Raw genomic sequence first — 20,151 nt, forward strand, 5'->3', positions numbered from 1 at the left:
AAATTATGGATGAGTAGCCTCGAGACTTTCAGGCTGATTTATTTGTCTGAATTCGTATGCATTCGATTGGGAAATCAATCCTGTAGCTTTAAATGTATCATCAGCTTAGTTCACACTTATGAATTCACAGGAAGCATTGTTACACAGAGTAACATAGAATGTACAGCACAGAAACATTGTTACACAGAGTAATATAGAGTGCACAGCACAGAAACATTGTTACACAGAGTAACATAGAGTGCACAGCACAAAAACAGGCCATTCGGCCCAACTGGTCTGTGCCGGTGTTTATGCTCCACACGAACTTCTGCCCACCCTACTTCATCCCACCCTATCAGCATATCCTTCTATTCCTTTCTCCCTCACGTACTTATCTAGCTTTCCCTTGAATGTATCTATGCTCGTCGCCTCAACCACTCCTTGTGGGAGCATTGTACCACTGTTAAATGCACAGGAGAAAAGCAAGCGTGAAGCGAGTTTGGAGCAGTACACAGTTACAGGACTATGTCCCATTATCTGTCTGTGAGACTTGAGGTTTTTTTAATCTCTTTTCAGTTCAAGTCTGCTGCTCTCCGGGCTGAAGCTGGCTTCGTCCTCAGTCAGTGCTGCAGAGAAGTTTAATTCTCTACTCCCACAGGCTTCATCAGACTGTCCTGAAGTCTGCTAAAGTTATACCACCATTGATTTCTCTTTGTGGTGTAATAGAAACTTACAGCACAGGAGGAGGCCATTCGGCCCATTGTGCCTGTGCTGGCTCTTTGAAAGAGCAGTTGTGTTTAGTCCCACACCCCCGCTTATTGTCCATAACCCTGTGAGTTCCTCAAGTACCCGTCCAACTCCCTTTTTAAAATTATATTGTTGTGATGTTAATCTTTAGCCTTTGCCTATTAAGCAAAGAAGTACAAGTCCATTTAGAAGCAGTGGCCACTTAACTGTTGAACTTAAGACTAAACTTAAAGTAATGGTCAGTTTGATCACTTCAGTAAACCTAATTAAAGATGCGCCATTGTGTACTGGTTCCTAAAGTTTCAGAGAATTACTCATTTGATAAGGAGTGCTGGGAAATAAGTTAGTTCAGCAAAGGAAAACATCTGGGTATACATCATCCTTTTTGCTTGGGGTAGTGACTGGTACTGCATGGTACCGAATATAAGAGAGGCTTATAATTAAACATTTCACTTGGTAAATTAGCAATTATATGTAACAAAAAACTATAGGCGAGCTGATGGGTATCAATGATACACACTTTTAGCACACTCTATCAATAGGAGAGTTGATGGCCACCAGCGTTACACAGCAAGAGAGCCCCAGGTGGGCAGAGGAAACGCTTCAAGGACACCTCAAAGCCTCTTTGAAAAAGTGCAACATCCCCACCGACACCTGGGAATTCCTGGCCCAAGACCGCACAAAGTGGAGGAGAAGCAGCCGGGAAGGCGCCGAACGCCTCGAGTCTCTTCGCCGGGTGCAAGCGGAAGCCAAGCGCAAGCAGCGCAAGGAACGCACGTCAACCCAAGCACCCCACCCACCCGCCCCTTCAACCACTGTCTGCCCCACCTGTGACAGAGACTAAGGTCCGGCATTGGACTCATTAGTCACCTGAGAACTCATTTTTAATGCGGAAGCAAGTCATCCTCGGTTCCGAGGGACTGCCTAAGAGAAGAGGGACATTAACATTCATCACTCTCTGTGAAGAGGAGAGCAGATGGATACGTGCCGCATTGACATTTCTCACTAACGCAGCGAATTAATCCGAAATCCCTCTACTGTGCTTATTGATGTTGTACATTATGAGATGCTGCCATACTGATATCCTGAAAGCAATGATAATCATCAGAGTTGATTTCCTGATTCGATACTCAAGGTGACTGTACTAAATAAACAGGAAAAATTAGCAGGTAACGGGGATTATTCTTATGGTTGGGGGAAGGGCAGAACATCTGCAAATTTACCAGATGGACCAATGACAACTAATTGTTTTACAATTGGAATGAAAGGAGCAACAAGGACAACATACTGGAAAAGATGATCTATTTCCCATTGATGTCATGTTTGTGAGGCAGTTTCTTCAGACAAGCGAGTAACTCAAACAAACAAACCGCATCCACCTAAAACTAACGTGTCCCAGGTGCAGGTTTAGTTGGTTTGTTCAGGCTGGATTGCTGGTTTATCCAGGTGAGTTGCACTGTGCCTCAGGAGCCCAGGTACATTTTAAATATCTCCAGATTCTCGGCTTTCAAGTAACCTTTTCCAGAAGCTACTTATATTCATCTGTTTAAACAATGCTACTCTCCATGCTGTTCAGGCCTCCCTGCTCTTCCAGCCTCCCACCTATCCAAGCCTGCCCACTATCCAGGCCTGCCCACAGTCTAGGCCTGCCCACTGTCCAGGCCTGCCCACTATCCAGGTCTGCCCACTATCCAGGTCTGCCCACTGTCTAGGCCCGCCCACTGTCCAGGCCTGCCCACTGTCCAGGCCTGCCCACTGTCCAGGCCTGCCCACTGTCCAGGCCTGCCCACTGTCCAGGCCTGCCCACTGTCCAGGCCTGCCCACTATCCAGGCCTGCCCACAGTCCAGGTCTGCTCACTGTCCAGGTCTGCCCACTGTCCAGGCCTGCCCACAGTCTAGGCCTGCCCACTGTCTAGGTCTGCCCACTATCCAGGCCTGCCCACTGTCCAGGCCTGCCCACTGTCCAGGCCTGCCCACTGTCCAGGCCTGCCCACTGTCCAGGCCTCCTGCCTGTCTACAAAAGCTGAATACTGCGGATGCTGGAAATCTGAAATAAAAGCAGAAAATTCTGGAAATACTCAGCAGACCAGGCAGCATCTGTGGAGAGAGAAACAGAGTTAACATTTCAGCTCGAAGGCCCTTCGTCAGAACTGGAAAAAGTTAGAGATGTAACAGATTTTAAGCAAGTGCAGGGGCGGGGAAAGGGGGAGGGGAGGAAAGAACAAAAGGGAAGGTCTGTGATAGGGAGGCAGGCAGGAGAGATTAAAAGACAAAAGGGATGATAGTACAAAGCAAAAGGAAATGGTAATGGGACAAGTAAAGAAACAAAAGATAGCAAAATCATCAGCAACAGCTGCTGTCCGAAAAAATGGGGGCCGAGGTTCTGATCTGAAATTGTTGAACTCAATGTTGAGTCCAGAAGGCTGTAAAGTGCCTGATCGAAAAATGAGGGGCCGTTTCTCGAGCTTACGTTGAGCCTCATTGGAGCAGTGTAGGAGGCCGAGGACGGAGAGGTCAGAGTGGGAGTGGAGCAGAGAATTAAAGTGACAGGCGATCAGAAGCTCGGGGTCACCCTTACGGACTGAACGGAGGTGTTCCGCAAAGCAGTCACCCAATCTGCGGTTGGTCTCCCCAACGTAGAGGAGACCGCATCGTGAGCAGTGAATACAGTATACTAGATTGCAAGAAGTACAAGTAAATTGCTGATTCACCTGGAGGGAGTGTTTGGGGCCCTGGACAGTGGGAAAGGAGGAGGTAAAAGGGCAGGTGTTGCATCTCCTGCGCTTGCATGGGAAGGTGCCGTGGGAAGGGGAAGGGGTGCTGGGGGTGATTGAGGAGTGGACTAGGGTGTCGCGGAGGGAGCAGTCCCTTCAGAATGCTGAAAGGGGAGGGGAGGGGAAAATGTGTTTGGAGTTGGCAGAAATGGCGGAGGATGACACATTTAATATGGAGGCTGGTGGGGTGGAAGGTAAGGACAAGGGGAACCCTATCGTGGTTCCGGGAGGGATGGGAAGGGTTGAAAACAGAAGTGCGGGAAATGGAACAGATACGGTCGAGGATCCTGTCAACCACAGTGATGGGGAATTCTCGGTTGAGGAAAAAGGAAGACATATTGGAAGCACTGGTATGGAAGGTGGCATCGTCAGAACAGAGGCGATGGAGACTGAGAAACTGTGAGAATGGAATAGAGTCCTTACAGAAAGCAGGGTGGGAGGAAGTGTAGTCCAGGTAGCTGTGGGAGTCAGTGGGCTTATAGTCAATATTGATCGATAGCCCATCCCTTAAAAAGAGCGGGAGCAGACAGCGGAGCGGCTGTATAAAGAGAGCGAGCCTGGAGCAGACAGCGGAGCGACTGTATAAAGAGAGCAAGCCCGGAGCAGACAGCGGAGCGGCTGTATAAAGAGAGCGAGCCCAGAGCAGACAGCGGAGCAGCTGTATAAAGAGAGCGAGCCTGGAGCAGACAGCGGAGCGGCTGTATAAAGAGAGCAAGCCCGGAGCAGACAGCGGAGCAGCTGTATAAAGAGAGCGAGCCCAGAGCAGACAGCGGAGCAGCTGTATAAAGAGAGCGAGCCTGGAGCAGACAGCGGAGCGGCTGTATAAAGAGAGCGAGCCCGGAGCAGACAGCGGAGCGGCTGTATAAAGAGAGCGAGCCCGGAGCAGACAGGGGAGCGGCTGTATAAAGAGAGCGAGCCCGGAGCAGACAGCGGAGCAGCTGTATAAAGAGAGCGAGCCCGGAGCAGCGCCAACCGACCTGGGAGGGTAAGAAGTAGAAAGATTCAAAATGTGATGTCACAGGAAAGCAGGGAAGCAATTGGTTGGTCAGTATTTCTCTTTTTCTTGGGCATTGGTTTAAATTAAGAGCCGGGATTAAAAACTAAACGTTCAAAACTTAAACAGTTAATTAATTAAATACATTAGAGATGGCAGGGCAGGCGATGTGTTGCTGCTGTGGGAACTGGTGGACACTATTAAGAAAGCAGGGAGACAGAAAGCAAGCAACTATAGACTAGTTAGCCTAACATCTGTCATTGGGAAAATGCTGGAGTCCATCATTAAGGAAGTGGTAGCAGGACATTTAGAAAATCATAATATAGTCAAGTAGAGTCAGCATGGTTTTATGAAAGGGAAATCATGTTTGACAAATTTGCTGGAGTTCTTTGAGGATGTAACGAGCAGGGTGGATAAAGGGGAACCAGTAGATGTCGTGTATTTGGATTTCCAGAAGGCTGTTGATAAGGTGCCACATCATAGAATCATAGAAAGTTACAGCACAGAAGGAGGCCATTTCGGCCCATCGTGTCCATGCCGGCCAACAAAGAGCTATCCAGCCTAATCCCACTTCCCAGCTCTTGGTCCATAGCCCTGCAGGTTACAGCATCCCGAGTGCACATCCAAGTACTTTTTAAATGTGGTGAGGGTTCCTGCCTCTACCACCCTTTCAGGCAGTGAGTTCCAGACCCCCACCACCCTCTGGGTGAAGACATTTCCCCTCAAATCCCCTCTAAACCTTCCCTCAATTACTTTAAATCTGTGACCCCCCAGTTTTTGACCCCTCTGCTAAGGGAAATAAGTCCACTTTATCTATGCCCCTCATAATTTTATACACCTCAATAAGGCCTCCCCTCAGCCTCCTCTGTTCCAAGGAAAACAGACCCAGCCTATCCAGTCTAGCTGAGGCCTAACTAGTGTTTTATACAGTTGAAGCATAACCCCCCTGCTCTTGTATTCTATGTCACGGCTAATAAAGGCAAGCATTCCGTATGCCTTCTTAACCATCTTATCTACCTGGCCTGCTACCTTCAGGGATCTGTGGACATGTACTCCAAGGTCCCTTTGTTCCTCTATACTACTCAGTGTCCTACCATTTAATGTGTATTCCCTTTCCTTGTTAGCCCTCCCCAAATGCATTACCTCACACTTCTCCGGATTGAATTCCATTTGCCACTGTTCTGCCCACCTGACCAATTTATTGATATCTTCCTGCATTCTACAGCTTCCTTCTTCAGTGTCAACCACACAGCCGATCTTAGTATCATTTGCAAACTTCTTAATCATACCCCCTATATTCAAGTCAAAATCGTTGATATATACCACAAAAATCAAGGGACCTAATACTGAGCCCTGCGGAACCCCACTGGAAACAGCCTTCCAGTCACAAAAACACCCATCAACCATTACCCTCTGATTCCTGCCTCTGAGCCAGTTTTGAATCCAACTTGGCACTTTGCCCTGGATCCCATGGGCTCTCAACTTCGTGACCAGTCTGCCATGTGGAACCTTATCAAAAGCCTTGCTAAAGTCCATATACACCATTTTATGAATCTTATGATCCATGAAGAAAGACTCATGAAATAACACTGGACGGCCAGCTGGTGGCGCCGTCCAAGGAGTATAAATACTCGGGCGTGGGCCCAGCTTCCCAGGACATTTTGTAAACAGGAATTAGTGAAAGATAACTAGACCTCCATGTTTTGAAACAAGTTGATTAAAGCCTTGCTTTATACTCGAACCAAGTGCGTAGTGAGTTTTATTACGTCACACCACATCAAATGCACTACCCTCATCCACCCTCCTTGTTACCTCCTCAAAAAATTTAATCAAGTTTGTCAGACACGACCTTCCCTTAACAAATCCGTGCTGACTCTCCTTGATTAATCCGTGTCTTTCTAAATGAAGATTTATCCTGTCCTTCAGAATTCTTTCCAATAATTTTCCCACCACCACCGAGGTTAGGCTGACTAGCCTGTAATTACTCGGCCTATCCTTTTCTCCCTTTTTAAACAAGGGTACCACATTAGCAGTCCTCCAGTCCTGCAGCACCTCACCTGAAGCCAGAAAGGATTGAAAAATGATGATCAGGGCCTCTGCTATTTCCTCTTTTGCTTTGCTTAACAGCCTGGGATACATTTCATCCAGGCCTGGGGATTTATCCACTTTTAAAGCTGCTAAACCCCTTAATACTTCTGCTCTCACTATGTTTATTTCATCTAATATTTCACACTCCTCCCCCCCCGATAGCAATGTCGGCTTCGCCCCTCTCCTTTGTGAAAACAGACGCAAAGTATTAATTAAGAACCCTACCGACGTCTCCTGCCTCCACACACAGATTACCCTCATGATCTCTAATAGGCCCTACCCTTTCTTTAGTTATCCTCTTATTCTTAATATATTTATAAAACATCTTTGGGGTTTCCTTGATTTTACTTGCCAAGAATTTTTCATGCTCTCTCTTTGCTTTCCTAATATGATTTTTAATTGCACCCCTGCACTTCCTGTACTCCACTAAAGATTCTGGAGTATTTAGCCCTCGGTATCTGTCATACGCCTCCCTTTTTTTCTTTATCCTACCCTGTATGTCTCTAGACATCCAGGGGGCTCTAGATTTGTTAGTCCCACCTTTTTTCTTTAAGGGCACATGTTTGGTCGGAACCCTCCAGATCTCCTCCTTGAATGCCTCCCACTACTCTGACACTGATTTACCTTCAAGTAGCTGTTTCCAGTCCACTATGGCTAAATCCCCTCCGAGCTTAACAAAGTTTGCTTTTCCCCAATTTAGAATTTTTATTCCTGGTCTATCCTTGTCCTTTTCCATAACTACCTTAAATCTAACAGAATTATGGTCACTAGCACCAAAATGCTCCCCCACTGATACGCCTTCTACCTGCCCAGCTTCATTCCCTAAAACTAAGTCATAAAAGGTTACTGCACAAGATAAGAGCTCACGGGGTTTGAGGTAATATATTAGCATGGATAGAGGATTGGCTAACGAACAGAAACAGAGAGTCGGGATAAATGGGTCATTTTCAGGTCGGCAAACTGTAACTAGCGGGGTGCCGCAGGGATCAGTGTCGGGGCCTCAACTATTTACAATCTATATTAATGACTTGGATGAAGGGACCGAGTGTAATGTAGCCAAATTTGCTGATGAAACAAAGGTAGGTGGGAAAGCAAATTGTGTGGAGGACACAAAGAATCTCCAAAGGGATATAGATAGGCTAAGTGCGTGGGCAAAAATCTGGCAGATGGAGTATAATGTGATAAATGCGGCCTCGGGTGACTGTCTGTGTGGAGTTTGCACATTCTCCCCGTGTTTGCGTGGGTTTTCTCCGGGTTTTCTCCGGGTGCTCCGGTTTCCTCCCACAGTCCAAAGATGTGCAGGTTAGGTTGATTGGCTATGATAAATTGACCCTTAGTGTTAGGGGGATTAAAATATGTGGGGTTACGGGGATAGGGTGGGATATGTGTTGGTGTAGGGGTTACGGGGATCGGGTGGGATATGTGTCGGTGCAGGCTCGATGGGCCGAAATGGCCTCTATCTGCACTGTGGGGTTTCTGTGATTCTGTGATTATCCACTTTGGTAGGAAAAATAAAAAAGCAAATTATTATTTAAATGGGGAGAGATTACAAAATGCTGAGGTACAGAGGGATCTGGGGGTCCTTGTACATGAATCACAAAAAGTTAGCATGCAGGTACAGCAAGTAATTAGGAAGGCAAATGGAATGAGTATAAAAGTAGGGAAGTCTTGCTACTACTGTACAGGGCGTTGGTGAGACCACACCTGGAGTATTGCATACAGTTTTGGTCTCCTTATTTAAGGAAGGATATACTTGCATTGGAGGCAGTTCAGAGAAGTTTCACGAGGTTGATTCCGGAGACGAAGGGGTTGTCTAATGAAGAAAGGTTGAACAGGTTGGGCCTATACTCATTGGAGTTTAGAAGAATGAGAGGGGATCTTATTGAAACATATAAGATTCTGAAGGGGCTCGACAGGGTAGATGCAGAGAGGATGATTCCCCTCGTGGGGGAATCTAGAACTAGGGGGCATAATTTCAGAATAAGGGGTCGCCCATTTAAATCGGAAATGAGGAGGAATTTCTTCTCTCAGAGGGTCGTGAATCTTTGGAATTCTCCTCCCCAGAGAGCTGTGGAGGTGGAGTCAGTGAATATATTTAAGGTGGAGATAGACAGATTTTTAAATGGTAAGGGAGTCAAGTGTTATGGGGAGCGGGCTGGGAAGTGGAGTTGAGGCCAAGATCAGATCAGCCATGATCTTATTGAATGGCGGAGCAGGCTCGAGGGGCTGAATGACCGACTCCTGCTCCTACGTCTTATGTTGTTATGTAAATGGAGACAGAGAAGTTGAAGAAGGGAAGAGTCGGAGATGGACGATGTGAAGGTGAGGGAAGGGTGGAAATTCGAAGCAAAGTCTGGCTATGTCTCCTGCCTGTCGCAGCCTGCCCACTCTCCAAGCCTCCCAATTCCCAGGCCTCCCTGTCCTTTGTCCTTCCAGACTCCCAGGCTTTCTTAAACCTTTGGCCTCCCGGCTCCTTAGACTGCCTACTCCCTAGGTCTCCAAGTTTCCCAAGCCTACTTGCTTCACAGACCACCCTCATCCCAAGCCCCACAACCCTGTAGTCTCTGCTCTCAATTGGCCTCCCAAATTCCCATGTCTGTCTGCTCCCAGGCCATGCGGGCCTGATTGTCCAGTTGCAACGATCAGTAGGCATCTGGTCAGGTGAGTTAGCTTGAAGGCGTTACACTGTAATGGCTTTATTATTTGACATAAACTAAATGCTCCCTGACCCAAAGTTTGAAACAGCTTCTTTCTAATTCCACTATTTTCCTTGTACAGGTAGACTACCCTTTATCCGGACTTCCGAAAACCGAAACCCTCTAAAAACCGAAGGTTTTTTCGGTCAGCGTAAGTCGTGCGCACGACATGACCAGAGTGGCGCACGACTTACAGGCCTAGCTGGATAAGGGATAGTGTAGCATTTTTCCGCACTTCTGAAAACCGAAATCGCTCAGCGTAAGTGTACCAGCCTTTATCCGCACATCCGAAACCAGAAAACCTCTGAAAGCCGAAAGTGGCGCAAAGCATGACCCGACGCTGCTGGATAAGGGATAGTGTATCCTTTATCCGCACTCCCGAAAACCGAATTACCTCTGAAAACCGAAGTGTTTTCGCGCACCTTCCGAAATCCGAAATTTTCCTAAAACCGAAACACGGCTGGTCCCGAGGTTTTCGGATAAAGGATAGTCTACCTGTAGTATTTTTGAGAACATATAGTTCCACACACACACACACAGTGGGCCCAATGTACTCCTCTGTGCTGAAAACTGCTTTGGTTCTATGTGCTGTGCACTTCCAGCGTTTGCTGTGGCTTTATTTTCCTTTTAAATTCAACGTGTTATTTCCAACAGAGCTGCAGCCTGCCATCAAACCTATGTCAGGATCCATTGATATATCTGAAGCTGCTTTTTATATCGGAAGGGGTTGAAGCTGGACCTCTACTCGCTTGCTGGACTGCACAGGCACCAAAAGAAAGCAGATGGATCTTGGAAAAACACCGTCAGGGTTTTTGAAATATGTCGGCAGCTACATCCCAGGTAGCTTACTGCTGCCATCTAAAGGCCCACACTCAACAGGGTGATCAGCTGAATAATGAATGCTGCGGAACCATTGCAAAAACATTGACGTAAAATGATGGAGTATCATTTGGTCTAGTTTAAAAAAAAATCATTCTCAGGATGTGGGCGTCGCCGGCAAGGCCAGCATTTATTGCCCATCCCTAGTTGCCCCTTGAGAAGGTGGTGGTGAGTCGCCTGCTTGAACCGCTGCAGTCCGTGTGGTGAAGGTGCTCCCACAGTGCTGTTGGGGAGTTCGTTCCAAGATTTTGACCCAGCGACGATGAAGGAATGGCGATATACTTCCAAGTCAGGATGGTGTGTGACTTGGCAGGGAACTTGGAGTTGGTGGTGTTCCCATGTGACTGCTGCCCTTGTCCTTCTAGGTGGTAGAGGTCGCGGGTTTGGGAGGTGCTGTAAATGGTTAGCGCACCATTTAAGACAATAAAATCTCGATTAGGCAGCTCCACATGTTTAATTTTTTTGCAAAATGTATTCCCTCCCAACTCCCAACTCAAAGATCGTCCAAGCTCTTGTCCTGTACTGAGCTTTAATGTTTCAGTTTCATATTAATAAATATTACTTGCACAAACTCTCTTACAGGCGAGCTCATACTGACAACCCACGGTGCGCTTTTAAATACCCTTTCTACGGTTGTGTAAAGATGTCTTTGAAAGTATAATTGCAGAAAGTGGAACAACATTTTGCTTGTTAAATTATTGATGTGAAAGAATGATTTCATATTTCAACCAGAGTACAACACGATTATTAATTAAATCCTCCAGCATCACCATTGCCTGATAGGAACACACTCAGAAGCTTAATTATTCATCACTGACCCATATTTCATCAACATGATTGAAAGCCAAGGTAAGAAGAAGAACAACAGCTTGCATTCACATAGCAGCTTTAACAGGAACAACTTGCATTTATATAAAAACAGAAAATGCTGGAGACACTCAGCAGGTCAGGCAGCATCTGTGAAGAGAGAAACAGAGTTAACGTTTCGGTCATCGACCTGAAACGTTAACTCTGTTTCTCTCTTCACAGATGCTGCCTGACCTGCTGAGTATCTCCAGCATTTTCTGTTTTTATTTCAGATTTCCAGCATCTGCAGTATTTTCTTTTTGTATTTGCATTAATATAAACTTCTTTAACGTAGTAAAACGTCCCAAGGCGCTTCACAGGAACGCAATCAGGCAAAAATTTGACACCGAGCCAAAGAAGAGACACATTCGGACAGGTGACCAAAAACCTGGTCAAAAAGGTCGGTTTTTAAGGAGGGTCTTAAAGGAAAGGAGAGAGCGGCGGAGAGGTTTAGGCAGAGAATTCCAGAGCTTGTGCCACAGACATCTCAAAGTGTGCGGTGCAATCCTATGCCATAAATATTCAAAATCGAAATAAAATCTTTTGAATCGTATTAAACACTGCAGCACCTGTTTCGGTTTTGGAACCATCTTGAAGCTAAACCCTCTTTCATTATATATAAATTAAATCATATTTCAGCATTAAATATGAATGCCCTGGTTACTGACTGTGACCAGAAGCTGGCGTAATGCCAGGTGCGAGTCAGGATATTCTATTCAGGCTGGTGGAAGCTGCATCTGTGATGGAGGACGCTGCTGATCCATCACATAGTAACACCAATCGCATCTTACCTTCTGGCATTGGGGCCTGGTGCTGGGCCACATGCAGCATCTTCTTCAGAGCCTGTTCAACAGAAAAATATACAGTATAAGTATATATCCACACAGTATCATCCCAAACCTTGGCGTGAGTGGGGTGAGGCAGGGGGCACTTGAGGCCACTCCAACCCTAACAGTTATACTGCAGGTTTCTACCTTAAGAGTGATGTGGTTCATCGTATCTCGCCGATGGAAGAACGGCCAATATAACCGTGCTAAATTAGCGGTGTATTGTGCGTGTAGCTACTTGTGGTTCCGATGGATGGGTCACATTGTCCGCATGCCCGATACGAGGCTCCCAAAACAAGCGCTCTACTCGGAACTCCGGCACGGCAAGACAGCCCCAGGTGGGCAGAGGAAACGCTTCAAGGACACCCTCAAAGCCTCCTTGAAAAAGTGTAACATCCCCACCGACACCTGGGAATCCCTGGCCCCAAGACCGCACAAAGTGGAGGAGAAGCATCTGGGAAGGCGCCGAACACCTCGAGTCTCTTCGCCGGGAGCAAGCGGAAGCCAAGCGCAGGCAGCACAAGGAGCGCACGTCAACCCAAGCACCCCACCTACTCGCCCCTTCAACCACCGTCTGCCCCACCTGTGACAGAGTCTGTAGGTCCCACATTGGATTAATCAGTCACCTGCGAACTCATTTTTAATGTGGAAGCAAGTCATCCTCGGTTCCGAGGGACTGCCTAAGAAGAAGGGTTCCGAAGGTTGTGGGTTCACAGTCCCACTCCAGGGAACTGAGCACAGAAATCTAGGCTGACACTCCCGGTGCAGCGCTGAGGGAGTGCTGCACTGTCGGAGGCGCCGTCTTTCGGATGAGACGTTAAACCATCTGCTCTCTTAGGTGGGTGTAAATGATCCCATGGCATTATTTTGAAGAAGAGCAGGGGAGTTCTCCCTGGTGTCCTGGGGCTAATATTTATCCCTCAATCAACATCACTAAAAACAGATTATCTGGTCATTATCACATTGCTGTTTGTGGGAGCATGCTGTGCGCAAATTACAACAGTAACTACACTTCAAAAAGTACTTAATTGGCTGTAAAGCGCTTTTAGATGTCCGATGGTCATGAAAGGCACTATAGAAATGCAAGTCTTTCTTTCCATACCGCTGGTGGTGTCCGATGCTACAGTTGGAGTACACTGAGCTTTATAAACTGTTTGGGAGATCTAACCTGAAAAGGGGGAGAAAATAAGGTAACATTGCCCTTAACATTGTGTCAGCTGTGGCTCAGTTGGCAGCACCCTCACTTCTGTGTTGTGAAGGTTGTGGGTTCAAGTCCCACTCCAGGGACTTGAGCACAAAAATCTAGGCTGACACTCCAGTGCAGTGCTGGGGGAACGCTGCACTGTCGGAGGTGCCGTCTTTTGGATAAGACGTTAAACCGAGGCCTCGTCTGCCCTCTCAGGTGGACATAAAAGATCCCACGGCACTATTTCGAAGAAGAGCAGGGGAGTTCGTCCTGGCCAATAGTTTATCCCTCAATCAACATCACTAAAACAGATTATCTGGTCATCATCACATTGCTGTTTGTGGGAGCTTGCTGTGCACAAATTGGCTGCTGCATTTCCCACATTACAATAGTGACTGTACTTGAAAAAGTATTCCATTGGCTGTAAAGCACTTTGGGACGTCCGGTGTTCGTGAAAGGTGCTATAGAAATGCAAGTCTTTCTTTTCTTTCTAACAAAAATGTTGATTATGGTAGGAAGTCAAGGCCTTGGAGAGGGAGCAGAGAAGATTTACTCGAATGATACCAGCGATGAGGGACTTCAGTTCTGTGGAGAGACTGGGATTGTTCTCCTCAGAGCAGAAAAGGTTAAGGGGAGATTTAATAGAGATGTTCAAAATTCTGAAGGGTTCTGATAAGAGTAAATAAGGAGACACTGTTTCCACTGGCAGGAGGGTCGGTAACCAGAGGACACAGATTGAAGATAATTGGCAATAGAAGCAGTGGGGAGGAGAGGAGGAATTATTTTAAGCAGTGAGTGGTTATGATCGAGAATGCACTGCCTGAAAGGGCGGTGGAAGCAGATTCAATAGTAGCTTTCAAAAGGGAATTGGATAAATACTTGATAAGGAAAATTTTGCAGGGCTATGTGGAAAGAACAGGGGGGTGGGACTAATGGGATCGCTCTCTCAAAGAGCCGGCACAGGCACGATGGGCCGAATGGCCTCCTTCTGTGCTGTAAGATTCTCTGATCTCTGAGTTGCTGTAGCACCTTCCCATTTCTAATGCTGAATACTCTCCTGTCAGCCAGAGGATGTCGGCCAAACCCCTTGGGCTTCACCCTATGATCAGCATCAGGTTGACCCAGTGGGTCGAACGCTCCCCGCTTAGCCAGAAGGTTGAGGGTTCAAACTCACTGGGACCCGAGTGCATAATCTCGGCTGATGTTCCACTGAAGCGTCTCAGGGGCTGCCCTTTGAACGAGATGTTAAACTGAGGCCCCATTTACTGCTTCAGGCGAACATTCAAAAAGGCTATTGGGAAGTCGATGCCCGCGGTATTGTAGAAGGGTGAGAACAAATGGGTTGAAAGGCCACCTTCGTCTAAATCTTCCATCGTCAAAGTAGGCCCAGGCCCTGACAAACTCCATGGCTGCCAGCCAGCCCAGCATTAGTCCTTGGATTCATGCAAGGTCATCTTGGTAATTGCATCACCATGGAAGACAGTATCATGGCACGTGCAAAAAAATCTAATACAAATATTTTCTTAAATCGTCATTACACCCACTGATAAACAGAACAGAGAGCGTGTCCTTGTGTTTTACACACAGATCTGCCACCTGCTTAGAGTGACTGGCTGCGTCCTGGTGTGTCTACAATCCATTTAATTGTAATAGATACGTAAAAGTGTCGAAAGCAGGTATTTGAAAGCTATTGTTTCAATAAAAAGGGACAGTGTTTGCGTGGCATCGAAGCGTCCCTAAATAACAGGCTGGGACTCTTTCCTCAAGAAAAGAGAAGGCAGAGGGGTGACCCGATAGAGGTCTTTAAGACAATGAACGGGTTCAATAGGGTCGACGTAGAGAAGATGTTTCCACTTGTGGGGCGGGGGGGGTTGGGTGGAAGGGGAGACCAAAACTAGGGGCCATGAATATAAAATAGTCACTAATACATGCAATAGTGAATTCAGGAGAAACTTCTTCACCCAGACAGTAGTGAGAATGTGGAACTCGCTAGCACAGGGAGTGGTTGAGATGAATATCGGAGTTGCATTTAAGGGGAAGCTAGATAAACACATGAGGGAGGAAGGAATAGAAGGATATGCTGATAGGATGAGATGAAGAGGGGTGGGAGAAGGCTCATGTGGAGCATAAACACTGGCACGGACCAGTTGGGCCGAATGGCCTGTTTCTGTGCTGTATTTTCTATGTAACCAGCTAACAAGTGAGTGGGAGATGAGCTCCAATTAGTTTAACAGGGGTACGAAAGATGCAGGGAATATCATTTTAACATTAAAGATCTTTCGGTATGCGTGGAGCAGGGCTGTGGTGCTCCAATGCACCGCATGCGGGATCCGTCCTATGGCTCGACCCGTGGCAGGTTCCTGCTGTCAACTAGAGAGGAAATGAGGGGGGAAACTAGATGACACCCCGCAGGGAGGAAGAGAATCAGAGGGCTTGTACACAGGGCAGCTCCTGAAAACATCTCCGTGCGTCCATCATTAAATGGGCTCACACGTGGTCCCACTGTGGTGAGGTACCTTAGAGTCTGCACCAACAGGAAGTAATCAAGTCTGGACTGGACCCGACATTAATGTGACAATGTTACAGCTTCAAATTGTAAAGGAGAGCTGTACTTATAGATAACAGGCCCCCATCCGCTGCCCCAAAGCGAGAAGCCTTTCACGGATGCTACTGGGCATCTCCTGGCCACAGAGCCTGCAGTTACATTAGGTGGCATCTTGGCGGTTGTGGCCAATCAGGTCTACGCTGGCTGCTGACCATCCCGGTGACATGAATCAGTCATTCATGAAAGAAAGACTTATGAAATAATACTGAGCGGCCTGTGGGTGGCGCTGTCCAGGGAGAGTATAAATACTCGGGCACGGGCCCAGCTTGCGCAGGACATTCTTAACAGGAACTAGTGAAGGACACAACTAGACCTCCATGTTGTAAAACAGTTGATTAAAGCTTTGTTTAACGCTTAGACCAAGTGCCTAGTAGTTTTCTTACGTCACCCGGCATGCCTTCTTTCATGCAGTACAGTCCCGACCGCATACAGCGGGCACGTTCACGCCAACGTGATTTGCTCGCTGTACGCGATGGACGGTTAATCCACTGGAGTCCCCGTTAGTGTCCGCTAAGAGGGGAAAGCCGTAAATGGAAAAGGTTGAGTTGCTGCTGCCTCCTCATCCTAATGTCATCAAAAATAACATGCGTCATGGTCTTAATTCCACTCAGCGGAACCACTTAAAATAATAAACTTATATAGGAGTTCCGGTGAAGGGTCATTGACCTGAATACTCTAACTCTGTTTCTCTCTCCATTGATGCTGCCTGACCTGCTGAGTGTTTCCTTCACTTTCTGTTTTTATTTTTAACTTATATAGAACCTTGGTTAGACCATACTTGGAGTACTGTGCACAGTTCTGGTCTCAACAACAACGTGTATTTATATAGCACCTTTAATGTCGTAAAACGTCTCAAGGCGCTCCACAGGAGTATTAAAAGACAAAAAATTTGACACCGAGCCACATAAGGAGAAATTCGGGCAGGTGACCAAAAGCTTGGTCAAAGAGGCAGGTTTTAAGGAGCGTCTTAAAGGAGGAAAGAGAGGTAGCGAGGCGGAGAGGTTTAGGCAGGGAATTCCATAGCTTAGGGCCCAGGCAACAGAAGGCACAGCCACCAAAGGCTGAGCGATTACAATCAGGGATGCTCAAGAGGGCAGAATTAGAGGAGCGCAGATATCTCGGGGGGGGGGGTGGCTGGAGGAGATTACAGAGTAGGGAGGGGGCGAGGCCATGGAGGAATTTGAAAACAAGGATGAGAATTTTGAAATCGATGCGTTGCTTAACCGGGAGCCAATGTAGGTCAGCGAGCACAGGGGTGATGGGTGAACGGGACTTGGTGCGAGTTAGGACACGGGCAGTTTACGTAGGGTAGAATATTACTAAAAAAGATATAGAGGCACTGGAGAGGATGCATAAAAGGTTTACAAAGATGCTACCAGAACTGAGAGGTTAAAAGTATCTGGATAACTGAACAGGCTGGGCCTCTTTTCTCTAGGAAAGAGAAGGTGACCTAACAGAGGTCTTTAAAATTATGAAGGGGTTTGATAGGTTAGATGTAGAGAAGATGTTTCCACTTCTAGGGGATTCAAGGCTAGATGCCATAAATATAAGAGAGTCACTAATAAATCCAATAAGGAATTTCAGGAGAAACCTCTTTACCCAGAGAATGATGAGAATGTGGAACTCGCGACCACAGGGAGTGGGTGAGGCAAATAGCACAGATACATTTAAGGGAAAGCTAGATAAGTACAAGAGGGAGAAAGAAATAAAAGGTTATGCTGACAGGAGGCTCGTGTGGAGCATCAACACTGGCATAGACCAGTTGGGCCGAATGGCCTGTTTCTGTGCTATAAATTCTATGTAATTCTATGTAATAAAAATTAAATTTTATGGATTTAAATAATAAAATGAAATGAGGATTTGCTAAATTTATATCTGTTTCTTTGTCCGTTTAATCATCAGCTTCTGTTACAGTAACAGTTAGACTGTGACGATTGTTGCCTTCGAACTGCCCTGATTAATTTCAAAGTTCCTGAACCGCTGCTGGGTTTGAGAATGTGTTTCAGGAATTAACAATTAATGAGGGGGTGATTCAAATAAAGAACAGCAACTTGCATTTATACAGCGCCTTTAGCGTAGTAAAACATCCCACGGCGCTCCACAGGAGCGATTATCAGACAAAATTTGACACCGAGCCACATAAGGAGATATTCGGACAGGTGACCAAATGCTTGGTGAAAGAAGTAAGTGCTAAGGAGTGTCTTAAAAGAGAGAGGTGGAGAGGCAGAGAGGTTTAGGGAGGGAATGCCAGAGCTGAGGGCCTAAGATGGCTGAAGGCGCGGCTGCCAATGGTGGAGCGATTAAAATCGGGGGGTGCGCAAAATGCATTAAAACAGTGCTGCAGGTCGAAGGGCGGGTGGAAGGTGACCCCCCCACACACAGCCCAAAATAGCCGACCTGCTTAACACGGTTCAAGCGGCACCTGTGTAACTGACGCCTATGGCGATGGCAAACGGTTAGTGCCATTTCCCCAATATAGGCGGCTGTCCTGGGTAAGCGGGCCGGTGTGAATGGTGGGCCGTGTACGACTGAAACCGTGATTGGGGTGCTCCTCAGGAAACACTCAGCACCATGGCGAGTCAGGCCTTCACACGTCTCGTTTGTGCCAGCTGGTCTGTTGTCCCAGTTTCCCTTTGGTCATAGGGAGCCTCCACACACACTCGCCCTCTGCTAAAGGGAGGCATGCGCACCTCTGCCTGAAGGTGCGATGGGCACAGAGCACCTTTGACCTCTGCCTGGCATCCGTCCATCCGTTGGTCCTCCCCTTCTTCCTCCGAACAGCTCTTGTTATTGCAGGCAAACACAGCAGCCATTTTGCACACATCAAGATTCCACAGACAGCAATGAGATGAATGACGAGTTCATCTGGCTTTTTAAAGAGGGTGTAGGTTGAGGGACGAATATTGGCCAGAGCACCCTGATCTGTTTTGCTTAAAACCATGGGCTCTTTAAAGTCTACCCAACAGAGGAGACCTGGTTTAGCATCTCTGAGGAACAAAACCTCTTACAATGCAGCACCCCACTGCACTGGAGCACTGGCTTAGATTGTGCTGGGATTGGGACAACCTTCCGACTTTTAACACAACAGACCTACCATCTGAGCCTAGCATCTCCACTCGTTCATCCTGCTCCACACTTGCCCCGAATGCCAGCTCTTACTGTGGGCAATTGATTCAACACCACCCCACGCGACAAAATAAAAATGATGAATTGTTTTTAAAAGATATAATTAAATCTACCAGAGATTGGCTAACGACTGTCGAAGTAAAGAAGCTTTTAAGAAGACGTTGCTGATAATTAAAAATAAATAAAGTTACTATTGATATAGAAAAACTCCCGTTAAAGGTCTGAACGGGGCACACAGGCAAGGGTCTGATTTGAACAGGTCGCCCACACAGACTGAGCCTCGACATTTTGCGACCCAACTTTAAGGTGTTGGCCATCGAGTCCTTCTCGCTGCAGTTTCACACCTCACTTTCATCGATAGAATGAAATAAACGAGTTTCGCCTCGAAGCCACTGTTTACGATCTAGTTTAGAGACAGTTTAATGAAATAATACGAGCGTTAAGCCCCCACCTCGTATTCGATGTACTGTTTCCTCCATTCCGGCGTTAGATGCGCCGACAGATGTTCAGCAAACTTCATTGCTGTGAAACGCGCCCAACACTGAGGACCTTCCAAGGAAACATACCAGGAGACCAAGGAAAAGTGGAAACAATCAAACCAGCCTTATAGCTTCTCCGCGTTTAAACCGACGACCAGATAAAAGTCAATATCTATATATTGAGGGTTTTTTTGCACAATGATTAATTATGGTTAAGTTCGAGCAGATCCCTGACACCTTTCTCTGGCTCCAGGCGTCTAGGTAACAGTAACAGGATCATTACCCATCAATAAATAATTGAGCACATCCCTGACAGGGAGGGAGGGAGGGAGAGAGAATAAGCACAGCCCAGCCACACAGCATAAAAAGCCAGACTTTATTGCACACTGTTCCAATATCACTTTCACCATGGCTTCACTTATTTAAAAAAATATATATTTTTAACAAATTTGCCATCATGACTTGCAACACATCCATTCACGAGCCTGGTATTTTGTAACACAAATATTTTCTTGGTGGGTTAAATTATGAGGAGAGGTTGGATAAGTTTGGCTTATGTTCCCTTGAGTATAGAAGATTGGGGGGTGATCTGACCGAGGAGTTTAGAATGATCTATCCATGGAGTAGATAGGGAAGAGCTACTTCCTCCGCTGGGGGGAATCAAGAAGGAGGGGGGACATAATCTTAAAGGCCATTTAGGGCGAAATCAGGCAGCACTTTTTCACACTAAGGGTAGTGGAAATCTGGAGTTCTCTCTCCGCCCCCCCCAAAGGCTGTGGATGCTGGGACAATTGGGAGCTTTCGGGATCGGAGAATCGGCGTAGACTGAACCACTGGGGTTTTCTGCCGATCTTCCGCCAGTGTTATAGCGGGAGGTCAGGGCAGCTCCGGCAGAAATTCGACCCCATTGTCCCCATGGAAACCC

The 20,151-nt window shown here is 46.9% G+C and overlaps 1 protein-coding gene across 1 annotated transcript in view; it reads right to left on the minus strand.

Annotated features, from left to right (window-relative positions):
- The window catches only part of LOC147101649 (solute carrier family 53 member 1-like), a 135,703-nt gene extending 116,206 nt beyond the window's left edge, over nt 1-19,497 (minus strand). Inside the window, exons 1-2 of the mRNA XM_085965140.1 lie at nt 19,199-19,497; nt 11,795-11,846 (exon numbers count right to left, since the gene is read on the minus strand). Of these exons, the coding sequence (XP_085821266.1) occupies nt 11,795-11,846; nt 19,199-19,267 (121 nt within the window). The 5' untranslated portion in view covers nt 19,268-19,497. The remainder of the gene's footprint in view (nt 1-11,794; nt 11,847-19,198) is intronic.
- Nucleotides 19,498-20,151: the final 654 nt, after the last annotated feature.

Source organism: Somniosus microcephalus, chromosome 23 (assembly GCF_052327205.1).
Source record: "Somniosus microcephalus isolate GS21.2 chromosome 23, FLI_Smic_1.0, whole genome shotgun sequence".
NCBI lineage: Eukaryota > Metazoa > Chordata > Chondrichthyes > Squaliformes > Somniosidae > Somniosus > Somniosus microcephalus.